The sequence below is a fragment of the Guyanagaster necrorhizus genome, assembly GCF_019112545.1.
Source record: "Guyanagaster necrorhizus MCA 3950 unplaced genomic scaffold BT62scaffold_8, whole genome shotgun sequence".
Classification (NCBI taxonomy): Eukaryota; Fungi; Basidiomycota; class Agaricomycetes; order Agaricales; family Physalacriaceae; genus Guyanagaster; species Guyanagaster necrorhizus.
Genome location: NW_025064887.1, coordinates 332,805 through 353,973, shown reverse-complemented (window position 1 = coordinate 353,973; position 21,169 = coordinate 332,805). Strand labels below are relative to the sequence as shown.

At 47.5% G+C, this 21,169-nt stretch overlaps 13 protein-coding genes across 13 annotated transcripts; 5 read left to right on the top strand and 8 right to left on the bottom strand.

The window, feature by feature from the left end:
- The first annotated feature begins 94 nt into the window (after positions 1-94).
- On the top strand, positions 95-1,051 carry BT62DRAFT_746093 (uncharacterized protein). The gene is made up of 5 exons (XM_043182129.1): positions 95-365; positions 418-487; positions 539-677; positions 731-995; positions 1,045-1,051. The coding sequence occupies exons 1-4, from the start codon at positions 177-179 to the stop codon at positions 786-788; spliced, it is 456 nt and encodes a 151-aa protein (XP_043041480.1). The 5' UTR covers positions 95-176; the 3' UTR covers positions 789-995; positions 1,045-1,051.
- A 594-nt stretch (positions 1,052-1,645) lies between these two features.
- BT62DRAFT_746535 (uncharacterized protein) lies at positions 1,646-2,463 on the top strand. The gene is made up of 4 exons (XM_043182130.1): positions 1,646-1,857; positions 1,915-1,984; positions 2,046-2,229; positions 2,283-2,463. Exons 1-4 carry the CDS (start codon positions 1,753-1,755, stop codon positions 2,368-2,370), a joined length of 447 nt encoding a protein of 148 aa, XP_043041479.1. The 5' UTR covers positions 1,646-1,752; the 3' UTR covers positions 2,371-2,463.
- A 952-nt stretch (positions 2,464-3,415) lies between these two features.
- Positions 3,416-4,107, top strand: BT62DRAFT_745982 (uncharacterized protein). The gene is made up of 3 exons (XM_043182127.1): positions 3,416-3,533; positions 3,601-3,959; positions 4,008-4,107. The coding sequence occupies exon 2, from the start codon at positions 3,608-3,610 to the stop codon at positions 3,896-3,898; it is 291 nt and encodes a 96-aa protein (XP_043041478.1). The 5' UTR covers positions 3,416-3,533; positions 3,601-3,607; the 3' UTR covers positions 3,899-3,959; positions 4,008-4,107.
- On the bottom strand, positions 4,005-4,593 carry BT62DRAFT_746594 (uncharacterized protein). Its single transcript, XM_043182131.1, has 2 exons — positions 4,222-4,593; positions 4,005-4,164 (listed from the first exon to the last, which is right to left on the bottom strand). The coding sequence occupies exons 1-2, from the start codon at positions 4,474-4,476 to the stop codon at positions 4,111-4,113; spliced, it is 309 nt and encodes a 102-aa protein (XP_043041477.1). The 5' UTR covers positions 4,477-4,593; the 3' UTR covers positions 4,005-4,110.
- Positions 4,594-5,086: 493 nt separating this feature from the next.
- Positions 5,087-6,643, bottom strand: BT62DRAFT_745857 (uncharacterized protein). The gene is made up of 8 exons (XM_043182126.1): positions 6,399-6,643; positions 6,287-6,339; positions 6,164-6,233; positions 5,971-6,109; positions 5,877-5,921; positions 5,755-5,818; positions 5,651-5,693; positions 5,087-5,591 (listed from the first exon to the last, which is right to left on the bottom strand). Exons 2-8 carry the CDS (start codon positions 6,320-6,322, stop codon positions 5,296-5,298), a joined length of 693 nt encoding a protein of 230 aa, XP_043041476.1. The 5' UTR covers positions 6,323-6,339; positions 6,399-6,643; the 3' UTR covers positions 5,087-5,295.
- A 105-nt stretch (positions 6,644-6,748) lies between these two features.
- On the bottom strand, positions 6,749-7,692 carry BT62DRAFT_890776 (Aldo/keto reductase; the record flags this gene model as incomplete). Its single annotated transcript, XM_043183036.1, has 3 exons — positions 6,749-6,896; positions 6,948-7,162; positions 7,216-7,692. 3 exons carry the CDS (start codon positions 7,690-7,692, stop codon positions 6,749-6,751), a joined length of 840 nt encoding a protein of 279 aa, XP_043041475.1.
- A 1,427-nt stretch (positions 7,693-9,119) lies between these two features.
- Positions 9,120-10,330, bottom strand: BT62DRAFT_745997 (uncharacterized protein). Its single transcript, XM_043182128.1, has 6 exons — positions 10,049-10,330; positions 9,917-9,986; positions 9,719-9,857; positions 9,625-9,669; positions 9,512-9,572; positions 9,120-9,461 (listed from the first exon to the last, which is right to left on the bottom strand). Exons 1-6 carry the CDS (start codon positions 10,181-10,183, stop codon positions 9,351-9,353), a joined length of 561 nt encoding a protein of 186 aa, XP_043041474.1. The 5' UTR covers positions 10,184-10,330; the 3' UTR covers positions 9,120-9,350.
- Positions 10,331-10,789: 459 nt separating this feature from the next.
- Positions 10,790-11,333, top strand: BT62DRAFT_1003757 (uncharacterized protein; the record flags this gene model as incomplete). The annotated part of the gene is made up of 2 exons (XM_043176972.1): positions 10,790-10,849; positions 10,899-11,333. 2 exons carry the CDS (start codon positions 10,790-10,792, stop codon positions 11,331-11,333), a joined length of 495 nt encoding a protein of 164 aa, XP_043041473.1.
- A 41-nt stretch (positions 11,334-11,374) lies between these two features.
- BT62DRAFT_1003756 (uncharacterized protein) lies at positions 11,375-11,760 on the bottom strand (the record flags this gene model as incomplete). The annotated part of the gene is made up of 4 exons (XM_043176971.1): positions 11,375-11,397; positions 11,447-11,513; positions 11,565-11,651; positions 11,707-11,760. The coding sequence occupies 4 exons, from the start codon at positions 11,758-11,760 to the stop codon at positions 11,375-11,377; spliced, it is 231 nt and encodes a 76-aa protein (XP_043041472.1).
- Positions 11,725-14,263, bottom strand: BT62DRAFT_1058504 (aldehyde dehydrogenase; the record flags this gene model as incomplete). Its single annotated transcript, XM_043178593.1, has 16 exons — positions 11,725-12,005; positions 12,060-12,154; positions 12,220-12,332; positions 12,380-12,569; positions 12,622-12,785; positions 12,834-12,844; positions 12,901-13,111; positions 13,166-13,262; positions 13,315-13,374; positions 13,426-13,455; positions 13,504-13,554; positions 13,602-13,705; positions 13,762-13,885; positions 13,935-14,011; positions 14,067-14,080; positions 14,145-14,263. The coding sequence occupies 16 exons, from the start codon at positions 14,261-14,263 to the stop codon at positions 11,957-11,959; spliced, it is 1,509 nt and encodes a 502-aa protein (XP_043041471.1). The 3' UTR covers positions 11,725-11,956.
- A 423-nt stretch (positions 14,264-14,686) lies between these two features.
- On the bottom strand, positions 14,687-16,702 carry BT62DRAFT_1074502 (DnaJ-domain-containing protein; the record flags this gene model as incomplete). The annotated part of the gene is made up of 7 exons (XM_043179025.1): positions 16,419-16,702; positions 16,329-16,367; positions 16,095-16,270; positions 15,985-16,037; positions 15,779-15,934; positions 15,393-15,725; positions 14,687-15,345 (listed from the first exon to the last, which is right to left on the bottom strand). The coding sequence occupies exons 1-7, from the start codon at positions 16,473-16,475 to the stop codon at positions 14,687-14,689; spliced, it is 1,473 nt and encodes a 490-aa protein (XP_043041470.1). The 5' UTR covers positions 16,476-16,702.
- BT62DRAFT_930065 (mitochondrial chaperone BCS1) lies at positions 16,563-18,384 on the top strand. The gene is made up of 5 exons (XM_043185853.1): positions 16,563-16,811; positions 16,868-16,898; positions 16,955-17,260; positions 17,313-17,863; positions 17,922-18,384. The coding sequence occupies exons 1-5, from the start codon at positions 16,678-16,680 to the stop codon at positions 18,313-18,315; spliced, it is 1,416 nt and encodes a 471-aa protein (XP_043041469.1). The 5' UTR covers positions 16,563-16,677; the 3' UTR covers positions 18,316-18,384.
- BT62DRAFT_992892 (S-adenosyl-L-methionine-dependent methyltransferase) lies at positions 18,225-19,539 on the bottom strand (the record flags this gene model as incomplete). Its single annotated transcript, XM_043190370.1, has 6 exons — positions 18,225-18,517; positions 18,569-18,992; positions 19,043-19,139; positions 19,190-19,368; positions 19,420-19,457; positions 19,504-19,539. 6 exons carry the CDS (start codon positions 19,537-19,539, stop codon positions 18,440-18,442), a joined length of 852 nt encoding a protein of 283 aa, XP_043041468.1. The 3' UTR covers positions 18,225-18,439.
- Between the last annotated feature and the right edge of the window lie 1,630 nt (positions 19,540-21,169).

The following is a 21,169-nucleotide window of genomic DNA, read 5'->3' as shown; positions in this document are numbered from 1 at the left end:
AGGGACAGCTGAAGATTGAATACAATTTCTTTGGGTGCTTATTCCTGGTTCGGAGCTTCTATCATCCCTTTAACATCTGGAATGGCGCGCCGAGGCTGTTTTGTGGCAATTCTAACCTTCTGGCCATCATTGGGTTCATTTCAAGCCAGGACATTTTACCGCTCGGAGCTTCCTGTATGATTAGAAATCCCGCGTTTCTCAGGCTTCTTATAAAAAGGCAGAATGGTTCTCCTTATACGGCTACCACCATGCTGTTCTTCCCATGGCATACCTGGGCTGTCTTATTTCCGCTTGTGCAATTCGTGTCGTTGGTCACTTCTCAAGTAGCGCAGGTAGCCTGCAATACATCCATTGACTCCGCTTGGGTGGGTCGCGTTGGATATTGTTTTTAACACTGCTGAGGCAACCGATATCAAGTCATTTAATTCCCTTAATCAAAGCCCATGTATGGTTGCAGCCTATCTCGGAGGCGTATGCAACTCTGGGAGTAAGTAATTCCGTATTTCATTTCTGTATCGATGTTCAGAGCATCTTGCAGACTTTACTGTTACTCCTTTGAGCGAGGGACAGCTCTACGCTGGTCCCACTCTTGAACAGGCGAATAGTTGTCGATGTAGCTCTGTGTTCTATTCGCTTATCAGCGCCTGTGCGCTTTGCCAGGGGCGTACTTATGAAAGGTGCTCATATTTGTACGTTCGGCCGGCCGCTCACATCATCTACGCGAATCCAGGTGGTCTCTTTTTGATCTCAACTGCACCGACAGTGTAAATGTCCCAGTTGGAGAGTGAGTTTGCGTGTGTTCGATCACAACGGCGGAGAGACCTTCATAGACTGATAGATTTAACAATGACATACCTGAACAAACGGCGGTCCCCCACTGGGCCTATCAAAATGTCTCGGTGTGCTACCTAATTCTCTAAAGCATGAAAGCCGGCGTTGAACTCCATATTAGCTGACTGATTCTTTTGACGAGCAAGAGGCAAAGTCGGATTTAGGCAAGTTAATTGATTTCTTGAACTCAGCAACCGACTCAAACGCTGCTAGGACAGATGCTCCTGAGTCTACCGCTCAACCTACCCCTACTCCGACAGCAGCATCCCCGTCTACATCCTCCAGTGTAGCATCCCAGAAACGTACAAACGTTGGTGCCATTGTTGGAGGTGTCATCGGAGGTGTCGCTTTTGTAGCCTTAATTGGGCTGAGTGTATGGCTCATACACCTGCAACGCTCCGAATCGAAACACGAATCGGAGCCCATTCTCGATATGGATGCTCGCCCCCGCAACTTCGTCGCTTTACCCGTAGACCAAGCCGCTCCGAAGTTATATGTAAGATTACACGATCTTTTTTTAAAAATTGCCGAGACTCATGGTATGCCCAAGGATCCTTCTGATCCGAGCACTTATCCCACATCCTCACCATCTCCCGTTCTTTTGGCCAACACGCATACACATGGAACACATCAATCCATGGGATCCGCTTCCTCCGGACCTACCTTACCCTCCAATCATACGTATTCTGGAGCTCCCGAGTTGTGATTCCATCGCGTAATCTTTTCAATTGTCTGTCATGTATGTAATAATACATCGCGCTGATTTTTCTCATGATCTACTGAGAGCTTCCACCTACTTCTATGATTCTGCTCCTTTCCCTTTTGTTCATCAAGCCTCTGAGGCTGTCCGAGACTAAGTCCTAATATATGTGACCAGTGATACCGGAATCATATACAACTATTTGGTCAGATCCACAAACGATGGCTTTGAATGTGTCCCTCTGGTCATTCCTTCTTTATGCTTTTAGCCTGCGTCTCGTGAGAGGCCAAACGACCAATGCCACCTGTGTTTCCTCATATGGTTGGGTGAGTGTAGGGTACCACAGACTCGCTCAATCTTCTCAGATTAAGGCATTCTTCTAGGCCAATAATACTCTTGGACAGTCTCCTTGCTTGGTCGCGGCATATCTGGTGACTGCATGCCTCAATACATGTAAGTGTTATTTAACCACTTTCAGGGTTAGTATACAGCTCTCATGTCCTTCGTCACGCAGCGTTTCTCGTTCCAGCACTTCCCGAAAGTAACCACTATGCAGGTCCCACTACCTCACAAGCCAATCTATGCGAATGCAACACCGTCACATACTCACTTATCAGTGCTTGTGCTGATTGTCAAAACCGCGAATACCTGAATTGGGGCAACTGGACGGCCAATTGTGCTGTAGTTGCCATAGGATTGTACGATTACTTTTCAATCGGACAGAAGCGAGGATCGATATCAGCTGTTATAGGTTCCCAAAACCGGTTCCCGCTGGAACTGTCGTTCCACAATGGGCGTATATCAATATTAATTCGGTACGGTTGCGCTTGACTTGTTGACTCGCCTCTGATAAAGGTCTCCAGACTACTGATCTTTACAACCCGGAGGAAGCTGAATCAGTTGCTGAAGAAAGCACGCCGACTGCTAGTTCAGCGACATTAACTTCGTTTTCAACAGCTTCTACCGCACCATTTATTGCTTCCTCGACATTATCTGGCGACGAAAGTGCCTCTGCAGCTGTTTCCTCAACAGCGAGATCTTCTCGCGGCTCCAATGCGGGTGCTATCGCAGGCGGTGTGGTCGGCGGAATTGTGTTTCTGATGGGGACAGCACTTGTGCTGTTCTGGTTCTTCCTGCGACGTTGCAGGCAGGCACGTCCAGCTTCAGGTCCCACGGACATGGTCGATTATATTGAAAGTAGCTGCGTTACGTCTCCTCCGATACAAGAGACCTTGACGGACCGACGAGGGCCATCTCCCTTGTCGAGCATCGTGTCGCCGTACACATATGTGCGTGGTTCCTTGAATGATTTGATCATTTGTTGTATTGATGATGCTAATTAAAAGGAACCCTCGCAAAGAAGTCTGTCTCCTCCGAGTCCGTCAATACACGCAACGTCTGCCGTACACACGACTTTTGGATCTATAATATCTCACGGATACACCGGTGCTCCCGAAATATAATGCATGTAGTCTTATCTATGCCGTGGACGCTGTATTGCAAGCATTGTCTCTACAGGGTCTGCATATCAGAACATCTTCTCTACCATGAGTTCGAGCGATTATCTAGAAAGAATTGATGAAGGGTTTTTGTCCGAGTCTTGAACGAATAGGAAACCTGATTCCACCGTCCGGTTTCATATAAGTTTATAGCCCATTTTTTTTTTACTCGGAGTTGATCAAATGACTGATTTATTTCTATATAGAATCTCTGTGCTTCAAGTGCGTCTAAAATAGCCCTTACCGAGGCAATTCCCATGATATGCTATTGACCTATCATATTATGGGCTGCACGTTCCGGTGGTTGTTTCACTCTCTCTATACGGCTTGGATCCTTAGAATCCTGATCAGAATGAGAAAGCCCTTGGAGAGCCCTCCTCATGTTCAGAATCTGTTCTTTTTGCATCTACGTGCTAAGGCTCGCCCTGGCCTTGCATTTTTTGGTCATGGGAACAAGCTCTAGCGCTGTGTCAAATGTAACTTGTTTATCTTCATATATATGGGTATGTACTACTACTATGTGATCGATTGGTTGTAAGCTGAGCTGTCACTAACTTATTGTTGCCACAGACAGAAAATGACTGTGAACAAACACCCTGCGAAGTCGCTGCTTATCTTATTTCCCAATGCACTGACGGACGTAAGTCATTGCCGTGCTAAAGCTCATCTGTTGACGGCACGTACGCCTTTCACAGCTTTTACACTCAACCCGCTACCGGCAAATACACACTACTCAGGGCCAACTTCCCCCCAAGAAGCCAACGAATGCGAATGCAGTTCTGTTGTTTATTCTCTCGTGTCAGCTTGCGCTGTATGCCAAGAGAGGAATTATCTAACGTACCTTTCATTTCCGCCTCGGAACAACTAGACTAAGATCATTGCAGATGGGACACATGGAAAGCAAACTGCTCTGCGGTATATTATTCTATGTATGTACTCTTAGCGGGGTCCGTTTCTAACTCAAAGCGTGGCTCTAGTTTTCCTAAGAATATACCGATCGAGACAACAGTTCCAGTTTGGGCGTATGCCAACTATGTAGTTGCGTAGCATCTTTTCGTGGTTTGGTCTTAACAGCCGATCTTATTGTTCAGGACCTCGACGCATTCGATGTTTCTGCCGCTCAAAGTCTAGCCAGTGAAAGTAACGTTATACACCACCCTCGAAAGCTACTTTTTACTGAGCTGTCCGCATAGAACTTCCTGACTCTTCATTTGTGCCAGAGTCCACTACATCAAATACTCTCAATGTGCCTCCCGTGACTACCACTACGAGTTCGATAATCGCAACGCCTACTCCCATGACGACGTCTGCAGATTCACCTCGCCCCACGAGTAATGCGAAGGATCTTGAGTCGACGGCACGAAGCCATACGATCGGTATCGTCATCTGGGTCATCGTAGGAATTGTAGCAACACTAGGATTAAGCATTGGGTCAGTCTTTCTCATGAAAAAGTGGCGAAGACATCGAGAAATGCGCCTCCTTACTCCGCGGTATCATGCTGTTCATTCGCGGGAGAATTCCCAACCTGAAGAGATGAAAGAAATTGTACACACCAATACAAGGTAGTTCAGCTCATTCACCGTTTGTTCAGGCGCTGATCACTACTCTTTAGCTCAAGAATATCCATTCCTAGCATAATTCCTTATGTATTTCTTTTACTGTGACTCCTTGTCTCCTTGTGCACTCACCTACTCTATTTATGTTTCTAGCCTGCGAGTGACGCTGGTTCTACATTGCAGATGTCACCTGCTGTGGAATCATCTGCCTTTTATGCTTCACTTGAAGATGGAGAGGTACTAGCCCGAGACTTTGGTCCACCCGCTCAATGGCATTACACGCCACAGCGGAAAATAGCATGAGGGAGCCGGTCTGCGCTGCACTCTGCTAACTTAAAAAGACTAAAATCTGGACTGTCAGTACTGCTATGTATGTGTGTGTAGTAATGTCCGACTTGTGATATAGACTTTGGTTGCGTATTTGCAGAGATGGACACCTTACTTGTACCTTGTATTTGACGTGTTTACTCGATCTGTGCGATGGGAAGCACTTTCCTACAAGGACGATGTCGATATCACGGTAAGCGCGTCGAGTGAAAAAAAAATTACATTGTACTGAGCTACAAACCTCAAATGCAGAGACTCTACTAGGGTATAAGGGACCACCCATTCTGACAATTAATACAAAAAATGCCGCCTATCTCAAAGCCCCGGCGGTGTTTTCTTCTAATGAAGACGAGATAAAAACATGATTTATCCACACCGCTCTCAGCTTACCCGGAGAGTAGGAAGCCCGGACACTTCCTCTACGTCATCCTTGTCCTTGGACTCGGATGCTGTTTCTTCGTCGCGACGGGCCTTGTGACGTTGACGTCTTCGGTACGTCCAGATACCGACCAAGCCAACAACCGCCATAAGACCGACGACACCGCCTGCGACACTTCCACCCACAACTTTGTCGCGGTTGGAATGACTTTCCTGAGTGGAAGTCGCCGCTGGAGACGAGGTCACCGGTGATGCGGTCGTCGAGGTAGGTTGTGGGACGAAAGTTGACTCTGTGGCATCTGTCCAAAGAGTAACTATATCAATATTTGAGATGACAGACGGGACAGCGAGCACTTACTAGCATTCTGCTTCGCTTGGTTGATGTCAAAGGTGTCCTGAGTCTATGCCGAAGACATATTAGTGATTAGTGTAAAAATGATTCAGGGATCTGAGCCGCCTTACCTTTGTGACATCGAGATATGCCCAGCCAGGAACGTGTGTGCCTTCTGGTATCGGGTCGGGAAAACTGACGTGCAAAAGTTAACATCGCGTCAAGCAACGCGTCAACGGATGCAAAATCCTACCCTCCAATATCGACCGAAGCACAGTTGACACGCCATAGGCTCCATCTATTGCGAGTGAGACTGTGTTCATGTAATAGACCGCAGCCTAACTTACTGCTCATACGTTCGATTCTGGCAAGCTGCACATGCACTGATGAGAGAATAGGACACGGTGTTACATTGGCAGGGATTAGCCCCGTCGATGCTTGGACCAAGATAGTGACTCTGATCCGGTAAAGATTGGATATCGTACGCTAGCACACAGATATTAGACGCTAGCACCATATAGAAAGCAAGGATAGACTTACTTCCACCGTCGCATACGCCTAGCAAAGAGGATGCCACAGTACATGGATCCTGGGAGACCGCGTTGAGAGTCTGAGAAAGAGAAATATCAGTTGACTTCGTGCACCTTAAAATTGCATCATTACCCAGTTAAATGAAGACAGTGTACAAGTGGCGGTCATATTTGTCTGGGCAACGACTACCAGTGGGATCAAGACGGTGAGGAACAGTACAGAGAACGACGACATCTTCACAGACAGAGACAGATCCACGTAAGTTGGAAGACGTCTGGCAATCCTTTTAAGAGACACGAAATTTAATTGTCCATTGCGAACAGGACCTGAGGAAGAGCAATAATGTCCGTCCTGGCACCGATTGAGCTGACAGTTCCCAGTACCTGCAGATGAACTTGAGAGTCCCATCCAGGTACTCGAATTTATATACTGATGAACCAATGACCGCATGTGTATATGCGTTCGCCAAGGCGAACTGACCGCTGACAAGTGATTGACCTGGCCGCATGTAAGGTCCCAACCGAAGGGGTTGGATTCGAATTATCCGACAACTCACATCATACTGTTACAAGTTTTCTGTATCGTTCCTTCTATCTAAGCTTCCCCAAATACATGGCGCATGAAAATCCGCTTGTGAAGCTTGGCTCCTGCGTCTTGGATCGCGGCGATGTCTTCCGACGTCAGATCCGCTACGTCAGGAGTCTTTAGGGTCTCTACGATTCGCGCTGGCTTCGAAGAGGTCCTGTATTTAGGTAAGTACAAACTTCCTCAAAGGGCGAAGTTCTGGCCGTACGTTACAACGAGGATGCCTTTCTGGATGAGCCACTTTGTGTAGACTTGGCCTGGAGAGATCTTCAGTCGCTCGGCGATGCGGCCAACGACGGGGTCGAGGGGACCACCGGGAGCCCGGACGATGGGAACGAGTCCACCATATGAAGCAATAAGAATCTTGTGCTCCAGGGCGTAGCTGTAGATAGGTTCGGCAGCTTTGAAGACATATGGGTGGAACTCAATCTTGCCAAATATAAGGACTGAATCTGATTGGCGAAGTGGATGCTTACCTGATTTACGGCAGGTATAACAGTCGCAACCTGGACGACCTCCTTCAAATCTTGGACTCTAAAGTTGGACACTCCAATGCTCTTTGTCAAACCTTCCTTCTTGACCTCTTCCATCTGCTTCCACCACCCCTTCAGATCGCCTTTTGCCGACGTGGGGTCGTGGATCAAGAATAGGTCAACGTATTCCAGTCCCAGCTTCTTCAGCGAGATCACCAATGTATCCTTGATAGTCTGGCCCTCCGCAAGACCCTTCAACTTGGTCGTCACATACAGCTCAGAGCGCGGCTTTCCGGATGCCTTGATCCCTGCGCCAAGTGTGTCTTCATTCTCGTACATTTGCGCACCGTCGAGATGGGTCACGCCGTTCTCGATGGCCACACGAACGGCTTCTGTAGCATCTTGCTTGTAAAGGGCAGTACCAGTGCCGAATGCGACCCAGGGAATGATGGTGCCGTCGTTGAGAGTGTAGGAGAACATATTGGTTCTAACCAAAGCGCGCATCAATGGCGACAGAAACCGTCAGCCATGGGTCATTATTTATACCACAAATAACACATCAGAATCCGCGATAAGTCGCAGACCTTAGTAATCCCATTACAACATCTACCCACCTTCGGAACGCCGCTTTCAGTTGTTTTGTCACCCCATTATCGCATCCAATGGCGAAGAACTCCTCTTTTCATCGCGATATCGAAGGGCAAAAGGTGGGGGGAGGGTTACCCACAAGCGGACCGATGGCCGCGTCATTCAACGGAACGTCTATCCGTCTCGGCCAAACGAAAGGACCGGCCCTAAAGGTTGAGCCCAAAAGCGCCACGACAACAAGTTTAACTCTCATCTTTTAACAACTACCAGGCGCTGTACATACCACATGTTAGGCTGTCTTCTTCTCGACAGCTTCTCATCGCGGCAGCCTCAGATAGACGGTGCGCTCTTTGGCTGGACATCCGTAGTTATTAGATGGATGAAATTCGGTCACCTAGCGTTCCGACACGTATAACTCAGCAGTACATCTTGTATGGTTCGGATCTTCGAGTGGATATTACGATGGATCATTTCAACTCCCAGTCCTTGTGGTGTGCGGACGTCCAAGTCCAAGTCGACGTCCCACTCGGTAACAGCGGTGAATTTCTGATGGATCTGCATGTTACCAAGGCACTGACGAACCTACTTCGCTCTTACTAAAGCTAGATTAAAGATCTGTTTTATACATACATTGATACACAAGTTCATGTCGAAAAACAATCTCTATGCCTTGTTTTCGCTAGTGCTAAAAATTCATATTCATCTTCATTCTACGGAATTCAATTGTCGCCTGAAACGCTGTATTCGGGATGTTGACAGATAAAAGACGCCTATATTAGAGAGTATACAATCTCTGACGGCCCTGGAGTGCCTCAAGTTCGCGCAGTCAACCTGTGGATGCTCGCACTGAGAAATAGGTTCGCATTGGCGCTCTGTAAAACTCACATCATGGCGCACCATACAGTTTTGCACAAGACTTACCTCACGAGTTCAAGTCATCATGCAACAATCGCCACTGGGATCTTCACGAAAGCGGCTGAATATATTCCCGTGCCAGCAGAAATGATCCCAGCGTATCATAAAATACACAGAACGTAATATCATAGTTCGGGCCGGCGTGTCACATTTCGAGCACGAGAGGATGATGCTTGGTTAGACGTTCCTCTGGAAGGCCTGGAAGACTCTTGACGCAAATCCTTGCGCCTTTGACTGCGTCGAATTTGACGAACGTGAGGCGTCGCGCGATCAGAAGAAGTCCGAGGTCTCTGAATCGGTGCCGGCATGCGCTTATGGCGTGTGTGCGGAGCCTTGTGGGTCGTCAGTCACGGACAAACAGGCGAAAAGAATAGTGTCTCACAGGCACTGTAACTAAAATCTGCGTAGTCTGAGGTATTGCTCGACGATCTACCAGGATACCACGGGTTCCTTGGCTTGGCTTTGGTTTGTGACGCCGTCTAGTTACCAACCATATAACCAATCCAACAATCGCCAGAAGGACCACGCATCCTACGACGGCTCCGATGATTATACCAGACTTTACTTTTTCAGATGCCGTGATGGTCGGAGAAGAAGTGCTCGTTGCGGTGGCACTTGGTACCGCCCCAGTAGATTCAGACGTGTCTAAGAACGAGAACTATGGTGAGTGAGTAATGCATAGAATAAAACATTATGGACCTGCCCGTGTCTGATGCAGCCAGTGTCTCGTTAAAATCATTATAGATCTAAGTATGAAGAGATTAGCAAAGTATGTCAAGGCACGTAGGATACCTACCGTAACATTCTGATAAGCCCAGTGTGGTACTGCGGTATCTTCTGGAATCTCGCCAGGATAGCTATCGGAGTGATAAGAAAACTTGCAATTCACAAGTTTAGATGATGGCTGACACGGTGACATAAACACTAGTGCAGTTTGTGCTCCAAGACGACCAGCTATGTGTGATATCAACAGAGGGTTCGAAAAGAAACGCGGCGAGCTTGCCTTGCATAACCGCGATCCTGACAGAAGGCGCATGCACTCAACAGCGAATAGTAAACAGAACTGCATAGACAAGGAGTGCTGGACCCCTTCCAAGGGCCATCATAGATTTGTCCTACTTCTAATGGTACAACAGTGTAGGCTATACAAGACAACATGAATTTGGATGACAAGACAATGAAGCGTTGTGCGCGCACTCACTTGAAGAAGTACAAGCACCCATAAGGGACGAGGCTATACTACAAGCACTCTGATTGAGAGAATTATACACCTGGGCCCCAATTACGCAACCTGGTCAGTGACTTTGAAGGAAATAGCCAATATACTGCCTACCCAGCTATCGGTGAACGACTGATTGCACGTTGCCTCTTGGGCCAGGGCCAGCTGCGTTTTGAAAAGTAAAAGCAGAATACCCCAGGCAAACACCGACCGTAACATATCTAAGAAGAAGAAAGTGGAGTCTCGCATATCTCGTTATCACCATATTTCAAAAGGGGTGAGCAAGGGGCCTGTCGACCGCCTTGTCTTTATATGCCATTGCTAGCGCCGTATGTAAGCCACCGGCCACCGAGAGTAACGTACGATCTGTGCGCAGTTCCCCCAAGGCACGATCCGATACACGGATACTTCAAATGCGTGAATAGAACAAGGTAGAGTAAGGCAATTAGTAGGCAGTTCTGGTGGACATTAGGACAAATAGGCGCCGATAGCTTGTTTGCTTCAAACAGAGCCGACTTGAAATGTCATGGGGAATATGTCATCCTCAGCCTATTAGAACGCGCTGGGCGAACAAAAGACGAAAGCGGGGGCCCAGGTGGCATGCTATACAGTATAGAAGGGTTTTCGCCAGGATTTTATTACTTGTATCGGCGAGACTGACATGAGTAAGGCGGACGCATAAGTTCTGATCAAATTCTTGGAAAGGGATAAGAATGTCAATATTACTGTTGATAAGCAGGTGAGCCATTACACCCTATCGCATCCTCATTTGACCGTCTTTTCCACAGGTAATTAAGTTCATTGACAAGGATCGAGGCGTACTACTAGAGCTTAAATCGGCCATCGACAAAGTCCATGATTAAATCGAAGGCCTTGAGAAGAAGATTGACCTGTGAGTCTGCTGCGAATGTTCTAGTACGCTTTTTCTCATGTATTATTGTAATCGAATCTGACAATATTATAGATACTTGAATCATATGCTAAATCCGCCGCTACCCTCCGCAATATCCTGTCTCTTCTATTACCACAACGCGACTCTATCGAACAGACGATGGAGGCAATCGCAGAAGCCAATGCCGAAGCTAAAGAGATAGACGATGCGGTTCACATCGGCGGAGAGATTGCGGTTGGGGCAAATGACGGGTTTGACGAAGACGAGTTGCAGGCAGAGCTCGACGGGATGATAAAGGAAAGCCAGGAAGATGAAGACATGAAGGCGCTGGCGGAGAAGCAGCGATCGAGGGAAGATGGATCGACCGGGCAAGACGTGGACAACATGATTACTGAAGAGACTATGATGGCGGTACTGCAGACATACCTTATTTCTTACACTTATGATATCAATTGCATCAACACATGTTCGCTACATATACAATGCATATTTCGGTCAAGGATATGAATTACTTCCGCTCGCTGCTGCCAGAAAGACCCATGGCATCTTTAGCCTCGCCCAACATTGATTGCTGAAGATAAGTTGGGAAATATTTACGATAAAGAACTTGGCTTGGTGACCCACATCATTCTCATTGGAGTTGCTGCCAAAAGTATCATCCATCTTCTGGGTGTTGCTCTTCTCGTCCTGTGTTGCAAATCAGCAAGAGTATGTGGAACATGAATCACGTTGACAAACCTGGGGTTGGAGCGTGGAGGCTGTAGAGTCGGCGTACCCTTTCACGGTATCGCCCATGTGCTCGGTGGCAGACTTCTGGCTATCAGGCTGCATGAAACACACCATTAAACTTTGGCCAAGAGCGAATATCAGTAGAACTGACCTTCAAAGCCGATCCAGCCTTGTCGGTGAAAGATTGACGGCCAGTGTCGGACATGATGTATTTGTTGTGGGTAAAAGGTAGTGATAAGAGTTGTTGTTGTGATTGAAGCTGAAGATTCGCTGAAGGTAATTGAACGAATCATCCCAGGCTTATATACCCTGACAGCCCCGAGGGTGGAGCGATCCAGTTAAAACAACTAACATACTTCGTGACGATGTGACTACTCGTACAGAGATTCATAAATATCCGGTCAGAGCTTAAGACCAACGTTGATGTGGACAGCCTTCACTTGTGTATACCTTGAGCCAACAGTTAGGGAAAAAGTCATGGCGGGGGGGAGAAAAGGCGCGTACATATCGATTGCGTACTCTCCCAACTCCCTTCCATTACCGGATTGTTTGTACCCACCAAACGGCATGTTTTTCTCCACAGAGTTGAAAGAGTTGACCTGGAACGCGAGTAAGCGAGTAAGGTAAGACATTTCGCCACGTCATATACGAATCATCCACTTACGAATGCCTGCCCAGCCTCGAGAGCATGGGCCACCCGAATCGCACGGCTTGAGTTCTCCGTAAAGACAGCGCTCGAGAGACCGTAGACGGTGTTATTCGCCATCTCGATGACCTCTGTTGACGTGTCAGGCTCGTCAACAGCCGACACTGGTCTCACTCACCCTCTTCGCTCTTGAATTTGATGACTGCGGCTACTGGGCCAAAGACCTCCTCCTTTACAATCTTCATGTCAGCTGTACATTCCGTTACGATCGTCGGTTGGATAAAGTAGCCCTCTGAACCATGCCTTAAACCGCCGACGTGAATATTAGCACCGTCCGTCTTTGCTGAGTCGATGTAGTCCATTACGCGCTATACTTCATCGATGAATATAATGACAGACAGCAGGGACTTCACGACTTACGTCGAATTGAGTTTGTGATACTTGGGGACCGTGTTTTGTAGATGGGTGGAAGGGATCTCCGGTGGCTGACTGAAGGGAACGAGCAGCATGGGTGAACATTGGAAGGAATTTATCATATATGCCCTCCTGTACGAATATTCGGGATCCCGCATTGCAGTTTTGACCTGAAGTTTTGTCAGAGGAGTGTCAAGAAATGCAGTCTCAACACGAACCCATATTGAAGCTAAAAGTAAATGAAAGTGAGTGTGTCGTACACCAAGAAAGTCTAAGGAAACATACAAGATGCCCCGAGTTGTCCATTTCACTGCCTGTTCGATGTCCGCGTCGTCAAAGATGATGTTTGGACTCTTTCCACCAAGCTCCAGGGTCACTGCTTTCAGATTTGAATTTGCCGACGCGATTTGAATTTTCCGTCCTGTAGCTGTACTTCCCGTAAAAGCAATTTTCTTAATAACTGGGTGTTCGCTGATAGCTTGTCCGACAGTATGGCCTAAAAAAAGAGTAAATTGGTTGTCGTAGTTCTGCGGATGGGGATGTTGATTACCGTATCCATTTACAATGTTAATGACGCCTGGCGGGAAACCGGCTTCGTTGCAGAGTCCAGCAAGTCTGAGAGCCGTCAGTGGGGTCAGTTCGGAGGGCTAATGGATCATTCAGATTCGTGGCCACAAGATCATTTAAATTTCGTCTCACCTTCAGAACGATTACGTTTCCAGTGGCTAGCGCAGGACTGACCTTCCAAGAAATCATGCTCTACGTGATGTTCAACATTTACCAAAATGATATGGTTAATAGCACGCGCACCAAGGGATAGTTCCAGGGAACAATTTGGCCCTACACTTCTCTCAGACAATAATAAGTAAAAAGGACCAAGATGCGTACGACGACACCATAAGGCTCATGTCTGGTGTACGAGAGCTTTTTTTCGTTCGTCTACCAAGGTATGAAGCAAATGAAAATCTCATGGAGATATTATGCACCTCGATAGTTTTTCCCTGAATTTTATCGGCCCATCCAGCGTAGTAGCGTATAGTATCGATGGTGGATGCGACATCAGCCATCCTTGCTGTTCCAAACGGTTTGCCTCACGCCGGGGTGAGTGTCCATATTCAATGCTATTTAGACCAATTAAATACACACCGACATTCAAAGCCTCCAAAGCCGCAAATTCATCAGCATTCTTCTCGATTAGATCGGCCAACTTGCTCAGCATTCGGCCCCGAACGCTTCCAGGTACCTTAAGACCCCAGGAGGTCTTGTACGCCTGGAAGACATCACTGAGATAGGATACGTGCCAATGATGATTGACAAACCTGCTTCGCTGCCTTGACCGCGATGTCTACATCCTTGTCTGACCCGGCGGAAACAGAGGTAATCACTTTCCCGGTCGCTGTTGTACATTCTCATGAGCTGGTAAGTCCCAGCAAAGACCTAGAAAATCGTACATGGATTTATCACCCTGAGGCAACGAGTCACGTTAGCGTTCAAGATCTGCAATAGTGATAAGGTTCGGTCGGACTGACTCAATTTTAGCATCAACGACAGGATCAACGAACTCTCCATTGATGAAGAGGCCAGTGTTGAAGGTTGATTTTCCCTTGTACAGTTGAGTGTCGAATGTGTAAGTAAAGGTAGAAGGCATCTGACTGAAAGATTTTCGTTGGAAAGGGCAGGGGGCGATATCTTGTATGCAGGGCTTGGCCTGTCTTAGTAAATGTCTTGTCAACGTAGCGCGATCTCTCGCTGTTAACGTTAAGGTCTAGATATTTTAGACTTGGGCTTCCGAGTTTGTTATTCACAACGAGAGAGCGACCGCACTGGCCGAAACTATAAGATACAGTTAAGAGACATCTGCTTTACGGTAAATTAAAATGCAACAGAAGGATAGCAATGGGCCAGAGATAGAGTAACACGAGATGATGATTGGATAAGATGAGAAGTGTAGATATGCGAATGTCAATGCTTTCAGCGAATGAAAAATCAAGGTGTCACCGAACAAGTTTATGTGAAGGTGGAGGAAAGTGCTCAAAGGAAAGAAAACTGATAAGAGAAAGAGATGAAGAATCTATGTTGGGACTTGGCCTCGTCCTCGTCCACGACCCCTCCCTCGTCCACGACCACGTCCCCGAGGCATCGCGCCTCCTCTATTCTCTGCAACGGGAACAATCTGTCCCCGGAGTTCGTTTGGACCTTCTGCCAGAGGCATCTGGGATTGTGTGTGCTTCTGCTTCTGCTTCTGCTTCTGCTGCTTGTTATGAAATGCACTTGGGGGGGTTTCTTGAGTAGGCCAGTTATCCCGCTCCTCCCGCTCACCCATGCTGGGAGTAGGAGGAGGGGTGAAGCCACCGAACCGCATGAGGAGTTTGATAATGTCGTTGAAGTGTTCCAAGCGTGCGTTACCACTAAGAGCTTTATTGACGTTATTCGGCTTCAACATCATGTTACGTCCCTCGGTGGAGGTTACCCATGACCACGCCCTGTTGATATCGTCAGAGCTGGCGAGGGATTTGTCGAGGATCATCCAAACGACTTCAGGGTCATGGGAATCAAGGGCAAGAGTGAGAAGATTGGTGGATTCGGGAGGTGTATAAATGGGTTCTGAGTCTTCGTCTTTGGGAGGGAAGGCGTCGAAGAAATACGTGACGATCTTTTGGTGACCATTTCGAAGGGCAATATGAAAGGCAGTAAGACCTTCTCCGTTGCGCTCCTCGGGGTCGGCATCTGCTTGCAAGTTTGATTAGGCGCAAAGGTAAATGGACGATGAGACTCACTATGCGCGTCAAGCCACGTAACGAGTTCATGGTCACCTTTTAAGGCGGCGATATGCAACAAGGTTTCCTGTGGATCCTTTGGTTTTTGCGAGACAAACTTCTCGCAATCACGTTTGATTTCCCCTCCCGCCGCGTCAACCTCATCCTCCCACACACCGGCCTTGACTTTGGTTGCATCGTCCGCACGAGCTGCGGCAAAGACGGCGGACCTCACCGCCTGAGCTATCTTCAGCCGGGTATGTATCGCCTGTTCAGCTTGTCTACGCTGAGCCACTGCTTCTGACTTTTTTGCTTCTACTTTTTCCTTTTGTCGCTGTTCCGCCTGACGCCGAGCTGTGCACAAGATATCCAACATGAGAATGTCCGCGAGAGTTACGGCAACAAACCTCGTTCCCTGTCTTGCTCTTGCCTTGCCTTGCGGGCGGCATCCTCTCTCTTGCGACGCTCCTGGGCTGCGACTTGCTCTTCACGAGACCTGCGCACACGCTCGGCGTATTCTTCGGGTGACTCACTCATCGGCATGAAGTGCTCACGACGATACTCTGAAAAGAAGATGAGTTCTTATCTTCTTGACAGCACAAGATATACAGACTGGTGTGCATGTAGCGATTAGTGTGTCCTCTCATAAATTGTTCGAATAAAAACCTATAAAGGTAAAGAAGTCAGCAGCCATTATGGGCAAAAACCGAGGCACCGTCGCACATGTAAAAGTCCATCTCATCATCGGAATAGTACTCATCGTCTGAGTAGTCATCATAATCATCATGACTATTGTCGAGGTACTTGATGAGTGTGTTGTAGGCGTCTCCTACTTGCTGGAACTCCCGGGTGGCATCTGGGTTGTTGGGGTTTTTGTCAGGGTGCGTGCGCAATGCAATCTAGGGTGATGAAACGACAATGAAAGTGTATACAAAGTGCAGAATACAGAAAAGCTACTCGTTTGTAAGTGTTTTTCACCACATCCAGTGATGCACCCTAGGAGAAAGTTAAATAATTAGTTATCGGTGCAAAGGACGCCAGACAAACCTCTTGCAAGCCCAGGACACCGTAGGCATCGAGTATTGAGGCATGATTCGGGGGCATCACCGCTTGGGTAGAGGCAGTGGATGTGGTCTGTGGTCAAACAACAAAATCAAAGAAAAAATGCCAATAAGACGCGACGCCCAAATAGGAAGTCATCACTTGGTCACCACCCACCACCGACAAATCGTGTCGCTCGTCGTTTTTCTATTTTTCACTCTAACGACGCGTTCTGTCCTGGTCCGCACGTTGTCATTCTCACTGAATGTCGTCAGACGGCGCGCTTGTCGGTTCTGTCACGCCTACGGTTGTCACTACTGATGTTACACCAACCTCACCGAATAACGATGGAGGAATACTTTCCCAGCTTTTCAAGGCGACAGGAATTGGTTCTGACAAGTGCGTTAAATATTTTGGAACTATGCCCGACACTGACCTATATGCCTCAAGTATAGTCCTTACTTCAACGCCGGTTTCGGTCTCATGGTAGTGCCATTCATCCCAAAAAATTTCGCCTTCCTTATACCTTGTCATTTTCAAAGGGAGTAGGTGTTGTTGTAGCTTATGCAAGTCAAGCATTGAAGCTCGGATCTATTGCTCTTCAACGGCGGTTGTTGGTCACTCTTGAAATCAGAAACAAAGATCCCTCCTATGATTGGTTCCTCACCTGGCTTGCTCTCCAAACAACCTCCTCACCAAGGCCTGATGGAAGAGTTCGCTGGGCACGAAGCAGCCAGCTCAGTGTCGAGACACGGATGAACCAGGAAGAAAACACCCGAAACGCCACCTTTGATCTTGTCGCAGGACCAGGAAACCACTATTTCAAGTATCGTGGAGCTTGGATCAAGGTCCCATCTATCGCTCCTCGAACTTCGGGCCGCTACTAACACGATTCGGCAGATGACACGACAACGTGAGACTCGCGCCGTCAATTTACGAAGTGGCGATCCATGGGAAACGGTTTCCCTCACCACACTTTCTCGTGATAGGAACATTTTCCCTGTTTTACTCTCAGAGGCCAGGGACATAGCTGCTCGGCAGCAAGAAGGAAAACTGGTAATATACACAGCTTGGGGGGTCGAGTGGAGACCTTTCGGGAAGGCACGCTCTCGAAGACCACTTCCGAGTGTGGTTTTGGCTCCTGGACAGTCCGAAAGAATCCAGCAAGATCTTAAATCTTTCATGGAACGACGTCAGTGGTACGCTGACCGTGGTATCCCTTATCGCCGAGGCTATCTTTTACATGGGCCTCCCGGCTCTGGAAAATCCTCCTTTATCCAAGCCCTCGCTGGCGCATTTTCTTACGATATATCTATCATCAGTTTGTCTGAGAGAGGCCTTGGCGATGACAAATTCAATTTCCTACTTTCAAATGCTCCAGCACGCACCTTTGTCTTAATTGAAGATATAGATGCCGCGTTTAATAGACGGGTTCAAACCTCTGAAGACGGGTAAGCATATTTTTTATTCGCTCGCATTTCAAGCACCGGATTATGACAAGTTACTCAGTTACCAGTCTTCCGTCACTTTTTCCGGATTCCTGAATGCTTTGGATGGTGTCGCCTCGGGCGAGGAACGAATAATATTCATGACGACAAACCATGTCGAACGACTCGATCCTGCACTCATACGGCCAGGGCGCGTGGACGTTTCAGAACTGCTTGACCATGCGGTGCCGGATCAAGCGTACAGCCTCTTCATAAGCTTCTATGGCGGCGACTCGTTAGTGAGTAAAGAGACGTTAGAAGCTATCGGTACAAACTTGAAGAACCTTGTTTCTGAGGAGATGGACGTGGGGCGGAGAATCAGTATGGCAGAGCTGCAAGGTCTCTTCATTCGTACAGATGTTCAGCAAGTAATGAAAGCTTGCGAAGACATCTTTACCCAAAAACACCGACAATAGGTCTGGAAATGGCAATACCCTACTCAAAAGTATATATCTTATAATTCACAACCATAATAAAGATGCAAGAAAGCTATCAGCCATGGCTAAGTACGTATACACCCAATGCAAAAGGATATGAATGTCAGAATACAGGCTTCCGTTTGCGGCCTGTAAACTTCGAGTCGCGAGGAACGCTTTCTTTGCCCCGTTTTCGATATAGCTAAAATGAAGGGCATTAGAAATTAAACACCTGAATGACACGCAAACCTACCTCCTTCTTTTTCAATATCCAATCCCTGCCCTTGATGGGTTTTCTCTTTCCACTGTTCGACCTCGTCCGTTCTCGCTCCCTTCGCCGTTCAAACCGTGCTTTGCCATCTTCCTCTACCTCACCATCGAGTCCTTGCGGTACCTGCTGCGCCCCACCTCCACCGACGAACAGACATAAAAAGACTTTTTTGGCTTTCTTTGAGTTTGGGTAGTCTACAACTATACCACCACCAAATCCAGCCTTTTGGGCTATTGACGAGATGAGTTGAATTTGGTCATCAGAGGAAGGGTAAAATTGAAACACCGCGCGTGAAGGATTCCGCAGAGCTGAATGGAGTGTGGTGAAGAACCTATTGAGACGATGGGGTGGGGAGGATGTCGGATGGGATGTTTCTGCGTTTAATAACCATTGCAAGACAGAGACACTGAAAAAGTATATCTAAGAATAAATTTGAATGATACTGCTGTTAGTAACCTGATAGCGCCGTCAAAGCTCCCTGGTCGGAATCCAAAGCCCTGACCAATGTCCTGCAAAAAGAGGTCACCTTCAACTTCCCGTTCAAGTGCGACCTCTTGACCATGCATTTAGTATAAATTGATGTATCATGCGCAAGCGACGTACCAAGCATACTGGGAGCGATATCGACACCTGTCCATATATATCCTTCTTCGTCAAGAATCTCACCAGACAGCCCGGATCCACATCCGATATCCAGCAACATGGCCGGCTCGTCGGGCAGTAGATTCAGTAGTTCCAGCGCTCGATATGTCATGTCAGCCTGGATCTGCTGATTCCGTGTACTGAGTGGTCGAGGTCATTGTCGTGACACGGTGAATGGCTCATATACGCACTTTTTTGTGTACTTTTTTGCTTCCACGTCGCCATAGTACTGCAAATTATCAAACTCGTTCCACGGAATAGAGAAAGCACCTTACAATTTCTGGCGGGGCTTGTAGTTCTGGCCGCGACATGACGATGGAAAAAACGAGGGCCAAACCGTGGGAGGTTTGGAAATTTCATGCGGGTCTACGGTCCGATGGTCCGCTTGCTACACCTGATTGAATACAGTCTGGAACTGTATGTCTTGCTTTACTTCCGAGGAATCTGGTGTAGAGGCGGCGAGCTTACCGATTTTGGTCAGGGGGGTTTGTTCTCTGTTGCTCCAGCTCTTCAACTTGCTATATTCAATAGCCCCTTGCGCGTTTTTAGCCTAGAATCTTGTGTCTTGACCTTGCCCTGTCATCTTTACAGTGAACCCGTAAATTCTCCACGAGGCTCGGCGTTTAAATTTTTTTTTTTCCGATTTTTAGCCACACAGGAATTCCTCATATCCTGTCTATAGCTTGCGTGTAACCTCTGTGATTCCTGCTTACTTCTTTGCTCGGACAATATTGCCCCATAAGCAGAGGCATTCTGGAACGGGGAAACTCTGCTTTGTCAAGGTTTCCTAGGGCTGCGGAAACGGTTGTGATCATATGGAGTCAAGCACAGCGCCTACTGTCAAACTTACGCTAGAACTCCCAGCTCCACCACGAGCTTGATTGACCCCAATGACAAGGTAAGCATACTTGCGGGAAATGCCGGTCAAGAAAGGTCCATGGATGTCTATCAAGGTCAAAATTCACCTTATTTTCCTGCCGACCATGATGTTATCGTCCCAACGGAGGGATTGAATTCCCTTCCGCTGTTTTTACTTAACGACGTATGTCAAATGGTCATTCTCAAAACCGGCCAGCTCATTGTTCTCCGAGGCACTAGTTTGGTGCTATCATGCGATGTTTCTCGTCTTCTGACTGTTATTTTGCGACCCACTATTGGCGATTTAATTATACGACATCCAAAGCGACATGAGGCCCCAGAGTGTCTCTTTTTATGCTTGATTCTGTCCGACCCACCGGGTGTGCAGAATATGCCAACTAAGGTTCAAGCAATATTCATATCGATAGCCAATCCCGAATATCCAAACACTCAATGCCTTCAAAGAAGATTATTTGCGCGTCTTCCGCTAAAGGTTTCTCTCTAGACCAATACGTCACACTGCCGGCTTTCAACCAGATGTTGGTCCTGTTTTCCGAACCGACGTTTGGGAAAAATCGCCTGATATACCTATTCCTCACGAGGTTTGACAAAAAAAATCGTTCACGGAAGGTAGTCTGTATGTTTTCCTGTGACCAATCTCGACATCTACAACAGCCGACTGCATAATAATCGCCTTCTGAACATCATACGTATGATAGGAATCTCCAGGAGTAATTACCATAATCGGTGATAGCCCTGGGCTATTTTCATGCGGAAGAAATGTTGTGTAGATGGAATAAGGCCGACTCGGAGTGCTTGCGCGGGTCCAATCCTTCTCATCAAACTCAGAAGTGGTGGATGACCTCACATACGCAGATAGTAGAGAGCTAGGAACCCGGGCCGATACTCTTCATGCCGTACTTACATTCTGAGTCCCATCCAGGATCCGGAATCGGATTGTCGAGCTTCCTGAAAAGCACCGTGTCATCTTGTCTTCAGTTGTTTTAATTGCTGCACAAATTTGTCCAAATGATTATTGTGAGGAGGCGTCAGAGTGTGCTCATCGTCCACCAGCAGGAAATC

Coding starts and splice junctions, on each gene's coding strand:
- BT62DRAFT_745982 (XM_043182127.1), top strand. CDS start 3,608: ATGACTGTGAACAAACACCCTGCGAAGTCGCTGCTTATCTTATTTCCC.
- BT62DRAFT_746535 (XM_043182130.1), top strand. CDS start 1,753: ATGGCTTTGAATGTGTCCCTCTGGTCATTCCTTCTTTATGCTTTTAGC. Junction 1,858..1,914: donor GTGTTTCCTCATATGGTTGG/GTGAGTGTAGGG, acceptor GCATTCTTCTAG/GCCAATAATACTCTTGGACA. Junction 1,985..2,045: donor GACTGCATGCCTCAATACAT/GTAAGTGTTATT, acceptor TTCGTCACGCAG/CGTTTCTCGTTCCAGCACTT.
- BT62DRAFT_745857 (XM_043182126.1), bottom strand. CDS start 6,322: ATGACCGCCACTTGTACACTGTCTTCATTTAACTGG. Junction 5,694..5,754: donor CATATCTCGATGTCACAAAG/GTAAGGCGGCTC, acceptor TCTTCGGCATAG/ACTCAGGACACCTTTGACAT. Junction 5,592..5,650: donor CCAAGCGAAGCAGAATGCTA/GTAAGTGCTCGC, acceptor CTCTTTGGACAG/ATGCCACAGAGTCAACTTTC.
- BT62DRAFT_746093 (XM_043182129.1), top strand. CDS start 177: ATGATTAGAAATCCCGCGTTTCTCAGGCTTCTTATAAAAAGGCAGAAT. Junction 366..417: donor CATCCATTGACTCCGCTTGG/GTGGGTCGCGTT, acceptor ACCGATATCAAG/TCATTTAATTCCCTTAATCA. Junction 678..730: donor CAGGGGCGTACTTATGAAAG/GTGCTCATATTT, acceptor ACGCGAATCCAG/GTGGTCTCTTTTTGATCTCA.
- BT62DRAFT_745997 (XM_043182128.1), bottom strand. CDS start 10,183: ATGCGAGACTCCACTTTCTTCTTCTTAGATATGTTACGGTCGGTGTTT. Junction 9,858..9,916: donor GGGTGCTTGTACTTCTTCAA/GTGAGTGCGCGC, acceptor TGTCTTGTATAG/CCTACACTGTTGTACCATTA. Junction 9,670..9,718: donor CAGGATCGCGGTTATGCAAG/GCAAGCTCGCCG, acceptor TATCACACATAG/CTGGTCGTCTTGGAGCACAA.
- BT62DRAFT_746594 (XM_043182131.1), bottom strand. CDS start 4,476: ATGAGAAAGACTGACCCAATGCTTAATCCTAGTGTTGCTACAATTCCT. Junction 4,165..4,221: donor ATGAAGAGTCAGGAAGTTCT/ATGCGGACAGCT, acceptor CGTTACTTTCAC/TGGCTAGACTTTGAGCGGCA.
- BT62DRAFT_930065 (XM_043185853.1), top strand. CDS start 16,678: ATGTCGTCAGACGGCGCGCTTGTCGGTTCTGTCACGCCTACGGTTGTC. Junction 16,812..16,867: donor ACAGGAATTGGTTCTGACAA/GTGCGTTAAATA, acceptor CCTCAAGTATAG/TCCTTACTTCAACGCCGGTT. Junction 16,899..16,954: donor ACGCCGGTTTCGGTCTCATG/GTAGTGCCATTC, acceptor TCATTTTCAAAG/GGAGTAGGTGTTGTTGTAGC.